Source organism: Lactuca sativa, chromosome 6 (genome assembly GCF_002870075.4).
Source record: "Lactuca sativa cultivar Salinas chromosome 6, Lsat_Salinas_v11, whole genome shotgun sequence".
NCBI classification, from domain to species: domain Eukaryota; kingdom Viridiplantae; phylum Streptophyta; class Magnoliopsida; order Asterales; family Asteraceae; genus Lactuca; species Lactuca sativa.
The window spans coordinates 159,261,371-159,270,636 of NC_056628.2; the positions used below are offsets into that span (position 1 = coordinate 159,261,371).

The 9,266-nt window shown below is 34.9% G+C and overlaps 1 protein-coding gene across 1 annotated transcript; it reads right to left on the bottom strand.

Moving 5' to 3' along the window:
* Positions 1 to 7,229: 7,229 nt before the first annotated feature.
* On the bottom strand, positions 7,230 to 8,566 carry LOC111901240 (protein cornichon homolog 4). Its single transcript, XM_023897112.2, has 4 exons — positions 8,184 to 8,566; positions 7,729 to 7,910; positions 7,520 to 7,642; positions 7,230 to 7,437 (listed from the first exon to the last, which is right to left on the bottom strand). The coding sequence occupies exons 1-4, from the start codon at positions 8,253 to 8,255 to the stop codon at positions 7,401 to 7,403; spliced, it is 414 nt and encodes a 137-aa protein (XP_023752880.1). The 5' UTR covers positions 8,256 to 8,566; the 3' UTR covers positions 7,230 to 7,400.
* Between the last annotated feature and the right edge of the window lie 700 nt (positions 8,567 to 9,266).

A 9,266-nucleotide genomic window follows, 5' to 3' on the forward strand; every position in this document is an offset into this window, starting at 1 on the left:
CCAACTCAACCCTAGAGGTCATGGTTTCCCTGATACGCGTATGGGTCCTGTGCTTTTAGTAGTATGGGCCCATACTACCTTCCACACCTACCCATATTTGTATTAAGTACTACCACAACATCCTAGTGAAAAAAACATACATAACAGGCGCTCAACCCTCACTCCTAGAGGAACACCGGAAATCTCCCACAGCGGAACCCTAGGCTAGCAGGCATCATAAATCAGACAACATTATCATGAAATCGTGAAGATCTCTAGCCTAGTATTAGCATGCTGTTCTATCAAAGCTCAAAAACAAATATCATGTATGGTATTTTGGGGTTATTTACTGGCTCCGGCTGATCGTACCTCCGCGTCCTCCTTTTACTCATTTTGAAAACCATTTTAAATTCTCTTTTAAAAAAACTCTCCCTGATTTGAGACTGGATTCACACGAATGTTCCTCCAATTCACTCAAACCAAGGCTTTGATACCAACTTGTAAAGACCATAAAATTTCAACCAATTTTAACTTTTCAAAAACAACCCATTTTCATAATGTTATTACAAAAAGGTTTTCAATACAATTATTATCAGTCTTCCCAGAACCATATCATAAAACATAATCATGAGGAGCGGTACGATCACGCATTTGCCTTGCCACAGTCTCCTGAAGAACCTGAAAAACATTAAACCACAACTGTAAGCCCGAAAGCTTAGTGAGATACCCCCAAAATACCAACCATATATATATCATACACGCATAACATGCCATATCATATCAGAACACAGAACAACCATGCACTTCGGGTCTACTGTGTGATTGGTCCGCCGCGCCGGCCTTCAGTCCACCTGGTCCACCCTCCGAGTCTAGCCATATACATTGAGTCTACAGTGTGATTGGTCCGCCCGCACCGGGCCTTCAATCCACCTGGTCCACTCTCTGAGTCTACAGTATGATTGGTCCGCCCGCACTGGGCCTTCAGTGGGCCTGGTCCACTCACCGAGCCTCGACACGTCTGGTCTGCTCTCTTGGGGCCTACAGTCTATCCGGACCGCTCTCTGGGCCTTCGGGACAACCGGTCTTCCCTGGGTATGTTAGCCTACAACACAAAGCAGGACCCGCCTCAACCCCACCCCAGTCCAACAACCATGTGCACATAAACATTCAATCATATAACAATTTACATTCAATCAAGCCGATCTAGCAGATCACATAACATAACATCCTCCTAACCAGGATACCGACCTTAACCAGGTCTCTAACATAATACCATCCTAACTACCAGGATGCAAACATAGTAAAACAATAACATAACAACGATACCCGGATCTCAATCCGATAAAAGGGCCGGCCTTGGTGCCTTAGACCCTGTTGATATAGTGAGGATAACTCACATCGCAACTGCCGAAACTCTGAACTGAAGAAGCAGATTCCCGAATCACCGCCTCACCGAAAATCCCGAACTATCCGAAGCAGCAAAACAATCATTAGACCAAGCATAATATCCTTGCAAGGGTAAATTGACCAATTTACCCTTAACTCAATTCGGCCCATGACTAAGGCACACAATCAAATTATGAAAGGACTAACACTAGATAAGCTCTCAAGCCCACTAATGGCCCAAAGACCAAAAGTCTGAAGCAAAGCCCAATATTGGCCCAATTTACTAAATTAGGCCCACCTCACCAAATGGGCCTAGATCCATGGTCCATAATAATTAGTGAGTCCACAATACTCCATCCATAATGTCCAGTCACGGCCCAAAATCCAATAGCCCAATAACAGCCCAATCTCCTAAGGCCCAAAATGAAAACTCCACAGAGGGAGTACGCTGGGCGTACCCTCCTTGGTACGATGGGCGTACAACGTTGATCGCGAAATGGAAACGGGACACAGACCCACTACACTGGGCGTACTCTCAGTTACGCCGGGCGTAACTCCTCTGAACTACAACTCCTCATAAGATCTTAATGGCTTTAGCTCTTAAGTTCAAACTTCAGATCCATAGACCAAATATGCCTAGGATTCATAAAGTCTCAAACTTTATTACTTGGGACGTCCATAAAGCTCTTAATCCATTAAGACCTATCTATAACCATGAGAGACAACCAAAGCCCTTGGGACCTCATTTTTCTTACTCAATACCTCTCTTAAGGTCTAAAAGGACAGCTAATCTCAACCAACTCGAAGCATGCATCAAGATGAGGTTTTTGGGACAAGAATGATATCAAAACTTCACAACACATAGATCTACACAATATGATTGCCAAGCTAGAGACTTTTTACCACAAAAGAGCCTCAGAATATGATGTATTTCCAGATCTACAAGCTCTAGCCACTCAAATCCTTCTTTGACAACTTCCTCTTTCTTCTTCTAGCCTCTCTTTTGCCAAAACAAGCTTTCCAAGGCCAAACACACCCAACAATGGAGGTGGGACGACTATCTAGAGTTTCTGAGATTAAGAGAGTGCTTATGGAGGCTAGGGTAAGAACCATTATGTTCCTTATATAGTGGCTGACCCTAAATTTAGGGTTTCTGGATGATAGACGTACGCTGGGCGTACGCCGAGGGGCCTCCGCGTTCCTTTCCTCCACTACGCTGGGCGTACGTCCAGCTTACGCTGGGCGTACCCAGCCAAACACAAGCGTGCATGCAAGGACCATTGCTTCCCACATCGTTGATTTACAACCTCTCCTCCATCATAAGCCGTTCTTGCCAAACTCTAAATCCATATCAAGGACCGAAACACCCTTACTCTTGCTCTCGGGAACCCAAAATTAGATATCTCAAGAACGGGGCGTTACATCGTGTATAAGAACTTAAACCTTTAAAAGTCGTGGCCATTTAATCAACCCTACTAAATCTAAAGGAAAACTAATATAATAAAAGATAAAAGAAGAACATGTCACAACTCAATCAAGTTTTTCACAAAATCATTGAATATAGTTTTTCAATTGAAAGACAAAATGCTTGAGTTATATTCGTTAAAAAATATTGGTTTTTTATTTTGGGTAAACAACACAAAAAACACTCAGTTTACACAAAAATTCTAATTTGACACTGTGTGTGTGTTTTTTTTTTGTATCAAATTTGACACTGTGTTTTCTAATTTGTTACAATTCTGACTACTTACCGGTCAACCAGGTTACATGCTGATCTGGCATGATGACGTGTCAGTTATGATGACGTGTCAAAATTGATTTTTTTTCCCACAAAAAACACTAAGTTTTCATTTTTTTTTTATTTTGACACCAAGTTTAATTTTTTTTCTTTCAATTTTGACACAATGTTTTTTATTGTTCCAAATCGAACATCATTTTTTCCAATTTTGTTTAATGTTGACAATTTTCAATTAAAACTATAGTTTTGTATAAATATAAGGGTTTTTTTTAAAACATTTAAACCTCAGAATATGATGTCTTTCCAGATCTACAAGCTCCAGCCACTCAAATCCTTCTTTGACAACTTCCTCTTTCTTCTTCTAGCCTCTCTTTTGCCAAAACAAGCTTTCCAAGGCCAAACACACCCAACAATGGAGGTGGGACGGCTATCTAGAGTTTCTGAGGTTAAGAGAGTGCTTATGGAGGCTAGGGTAAGAACCATTATGTTCCTTATATAGTGGCTGACCCTAAATTTAGGGTTTCTGGATGATAGACGTATGCTGGGCGTACGCCGAGGGGCCTCCGCCTTCCTTTCCTCCACTACGCTGGGCGTACGTCCAGCTTACGCTGGGCGTACCCAGCCAAACACAAGCGTGCATGCAAGGACCATTGCTTCCCACATCGTTGATTTACAACCTCTCCTCCATCATAAGCCGTTCTTGCCAAACTCTAAATCCATATCAAGGACCGAAACACCCTTACTCTTGCTCTCGGGAACCCAAAATTAGATATCTCAAGAACGGGGCGTTACATCGTGTATAAGAACTTAAACCTTTAAAAGTCGTGGCCATTTAATCAACCCTACTAAATCTAAAGGAAAACTAATATAATAAAAGATAAAAGAAGAACATGTCACAACTCAATCAAGTTTTTCACAAAATCATTGAATATAGTTTTTCAATTGAAAGACAAAATGCTTGAGTTATATTCGTTAAAAAATATTGGTTTTTTATTTTGGGTAAACAACACAAAAAACACTCAGTTTACACAAAAATTCTAATTTGACACTGTGTGTGTGTTTTTTTTTTGTATCAAATTTGACATTGTGTTTTCTAATTTGTTACAATTCTGACTACTTACCGGTCAACCAGGTTACATGCTGATCTGGCATGATGACGTGTCAGTTATGATGACGTGTCAAAATTGATTTTTTTTCCCACAAAAAACACTAAGTTTTCATTTTTTTTTATTTTGACACCAAGTTTAATTTTTTTTTCTTTCAATTTTGACACAATGTTTTTTTTTGTTCCAAATCGAACATCATTTTTTCCAATTTTGTTTAATGTCGACAATTTTCAATTAAAACTATAGTTTTGTATAAATATAAGGGTTTTTTTTTAAAACATTTAAACCATCATTTTTTTTTAACATTTTTTCCAATTTTGTTTAATGTTGACAATTATCAGAACTGACACGTCATCATGTAACCTGGTTGACCGGTCAAGTGGTCAGAATTATAACAAATTAGAAAACACAGTGTTAAATTTGAGACAAAAAAACACAGTGTCAAATTAGAATTTTGGTGTAAACTGAGTATCTTTTGTGTTGTTTACCCTTTTAATTTCTCTATAAACTTCAATAATTATTTGCAATAAAAATATTTATAATTGATCTTTTTCATTCCATAATTGAACTTAATTCAATGGTATTCTATTAAAACAAAACTAAGAGAAAATGAAATTGGATTTGTTTTATTTAAAACTACGTTGTTTAAAAGATTTTATACCTATGCTTATATACATAACAGTCATGTATTCACTTTTTCCCATAAACACACATGAACACAAATTCAAAAATTTAGTGACTAATTTTAATACAAAAAAATTTAAGTTACCTTAAATAAAAAAAAGGAAGTTTAGTTGCCTTCGACATCCAAAAAAAATTATAACAACTTGTTGTTTACGGTCATAATGACCATTTTGACAAAAATGAACAAGTTCAATGATATTTTAAAATTTAAAACAAGTTAGGTGGCAAAAAAACACAAATAGTAGTGGATCTAAAGGGTTTTAAGAGGGCTGGTGCAACCGCTTAAATTTCAAGAAATAGTGTAATATTTTTTTTTTGGAAATTTTATAGTGTAGTGTAAACCACTCTTTATTTATAATAATGATACTTTTGTATTAAGTTATGATTTATGAACATATAATATAAAAACTTACACCTTCAGCTTATAAATGCATTTTTTTTTCTCGAATGACAAATGCAATTCTTAAGATAAAATTCATACATCTTTTGATGCACTTGATTTTGTAAAAAATGTAATCGCTTTCAGTTTAAGTTTCCACAAAGTTCTTGAAATTATTTTAAAGTTCATTGTCAACAAAGAAAGGGCGGCTATCACACTATGCACTCACGAAGGTATATCGTATATGCTCGGAAGTTAGAAATCGGAATCTCTACAAGTACAAGATGACTTTTAATTGTTTTATCATGGATATTTTTTTGTTTACTCGTTGTTATATTATTATAATACTTTTATATTAATTCTTGGTTTGACTTGATTTTGTTAATTAGTTATAATTTTTCGTAATTTTTTTGATCTTTGTAACCTTGTTTGTTTTTTTTACAAATATTGAAGTGAATTATTTTTAAATTTTAATAGTAAAATAAATGATGCATTTTGTTTTTAACTTTGATAATTTTTTAAATCGAAGTATTCAGTTTGTTTATAATTTGTAGTTTAAATACCAAGTTCTAATATAGTTCTATAAATATCTAGTTTTTATGAGAATTTTTAATAATTCATATAAATGATGCCATTTTGCTATTTTTTTTTTAATTTAAGTGTTTTGCTTGTTATTGATTAAATTTCAAACATTTAAATACTTTGTTTTTAATATTTAATAATTTATGGTTAAATAAAGATGTTTATTAAAGCAACTTTGACAAGTCTTTATAACATAGGCTTTGTTAATGAACGTTGGGCCATGCTCATGATATAATATAAGACATATAAAGACAAACAAAACATCCAATGAAGTCATTAAAATAATATTCATGAAATTTCTTGCTATTTACATAAATATTAGTTAATTAAGAATAATGTTCCAGAATCACAAGTAAAATCAATTTCCATGAAAAGTACCATATCACCTTGTGGACAAAGCTACCCAAGCACCTTATATATACACACACCATTAATCAATCCTTAATCATGTCAACTTAACCAAGAGGAATGAAGAATACATGGGCGTATACACTTCCATTACTTATTTTATGTTTGATTACTTGTCTTTCTTTTCTCGTGATTTTTGGTCTTGTTGGAAGCCGTTTTCTGATTTTCTTTACTTTCAATACTGCTTTAAGCGTTGTTATTAGTAGAAGCTCAAAATCTTGTGGAGACGATATATTATTAAGATTAGTGATAAACTCATTTGCATACGAGGACAAGGAAGCAGAAATAGAAGTTGGTAGTAGTTGTGACAGTGTTGATGATCATGATGATATCAACACTGCACCCAATGAAATCGATGATTGTGAATGCGATAGTGAACCCGAACTAGTTCAAAAACATGTAAACGACGATGAAGAATTTTTAGATGAAGAAGTTGATGATGATCTTGGAGTTGATGATGATCTTGAAAAAAGAAGTCAAGAATTTATCGAAAAAGGAAGACAAAGATGGAGGGAAGAAATGGAAAGGGACCATATGAATAGATTTAGATGACACTTTTGTTGTCTATTTATGTATATATTTTTTTTATTTGAATTTGACATGTAAAAAAGTAATCTCCTAGTTTTTTTGTGAGATTAAATGTTGAATTTGTTATATAAGTTTTGCCATATAATAATATAACAACCCCTTAGTCTTTTTGCTTGGGATTTTTACTTCATTGCTTTGCATGTTGTCAAACTAACCAATCTATTTAGGTCTAGAAGACTAAAAAGATTGGATATCCGTAACAATTCATTTCAATATGTGAACCTTTTTGGAATTAGTATTATTATCCCAAATTGTATATATTCACTATGTTTATTGCTTTTAAATCCACTTCAACTAGTATTTTACTATTGTCAAGGCAAATAAAAAGAAACTCTTTTTGCACCTTTTGAAAAAAGAAATCTATATAAATATTAACTCATAGAAGCATAACTCGCCAACTTAACCAAAAACAAATTACATGATAACTCATAAAAACCACAACTCACCAAAAAATAAAACAAACCAAAATATAATTTTACACGTAAAGAACTCTTATCGAATTCCATGCAACACAAAATGGAGTCTTCAAGCTTTGATTCATTCTTTCCACTTACACATTGTCATCTTCTAATGCATTATATATCATCCTACAATCAACATTGAAAAAATTAGTAAAACACGTTTTTCGAGTAATTAAAAAAGATCCCACATGTATTATGTTATACTTACCAAAATAAAGTTATAAATAGTAGAAAAACAAGATGACCAAGTTTAAAAAGTCGTTGCTTTTTTTCCCCATTAAGTTGGTTAAAAATCTCTGTGACATCAACCAGATGTTGTCTTCGAGCATACCTGCATACGTATAATCTTTCTTTAACAACAAAATAAAAGAATCCTGTGAAGCTTTTTCATGGTGATAAAGGAAGATCTAGACTTACAATCTTATATTGTAGTAGAGATATGGAACAGCAAGAATGAACATCATCCAATGCCCAGTTACAAGATACAGTAAGCATAAAACGCCTTGTGTGATGAATTCTGGGATGATCACATTGTTTATCCGAGATGCAGAATCATAAGGATTAATGTAATCAAACTCTAAATCTGCAAAACATATAAGCTGCAATTTGAAAGATAGTAATCAATCAGAGTTTTTCATGAAGGTTTCTGAGAATCGATTTCAGCAATAGAACTTCATATGAACCCTAATTTCACACTTGGGATATGATTATTGGTAGAATCGAATGATAGGAAGTATAATTCATTACAATAAAACCACCAATCGAGATGTTATAACTTATAAGTTCATTATAAATCGAATATGGAAGATCCAGATGTATGAAAGGAATATCGCAGAATTAACAAATATTCGAGCTAGGGTTTTGAGAATAACCTGATAAACAACAATAACGAGGATACCTATGAGGATGAAGAAGAACAGTAGCCATGCAAGCGTATCCCACATCTCAATCCTCTATTTTGTTTTCCACTCGCTCTATATGTAAACGATTGATTGTGACTGGCTTATTAGGTAGTGAAAGGACAGAGATGAGTGAAACAGGGAGCAATGGCCGCAGAATTTGCGATGAATACACGAAAATCCGATTGCCGGGAAGCCAGAAAGAAGAAGAAACAATCGCCGGATGATTGAATTGTTTCGGAAAAGTTGTGTTCTCCGGCCGGCGATGTTTTTCCGGTAGATACGCGAGGATTGTGAAGATCAAATAAGAAAGATGGAAGAGATGGAGCCGAGTGATCAAGGATTGATTTTTAGTATTGTCGAAGGTAGCGAATCCATGAAGGGAAGAAATAATTTTTGTTTTTGTGGGGTGGTTTTGGTTTATTTTAGTAAGTATAGGGGATTTTGTGGAGTAGCTGGATAAAGTTTGGAAGTATAAATGTATAATACTACGATATTGACCACATTGACCATAGAAAATGTTTCACTAAAATAACTATATATATAGTAGAAGATTATATCTTGGGTTAGGTTGAGCAAACATACTTATGATACCAAACCGAATCTGTATATAGAACATTATATTTTGGTATGGTATTCTGTTTTTATTTTTGTGTAATTTTGGTTTTTGTATTTTCGGTTTACTTTCTGTATTTTTGTTACTTCTAGGTTCAAACTAAGCTTACTTTTCTGAACCAAACATTAACCGTCCTTATATTTCGATTGGGCATTTAGTTGTTACTTTTGTTATTTCGGTTTTGAGTACTTTCGATTCAGTTCTGGTCTGGTGTATGTGTGTATAGACATACACTACCCGTAGAGCTTGGATACGGTTTCCCGATTGGAGATCCATGGATCACAAACGGTATTTGCCCATGACATTTCGCCTTTGAAAAGTGTCATTGCTTCTCAATGGCCGAGAAAAATAGACAGCTGAAAATGGAAGAGTGCATGTTATGGAGCCTAAAGCATTCAGGTACTTGAATTCACCTCTTATCTTGGTTACGCTTCATTTAA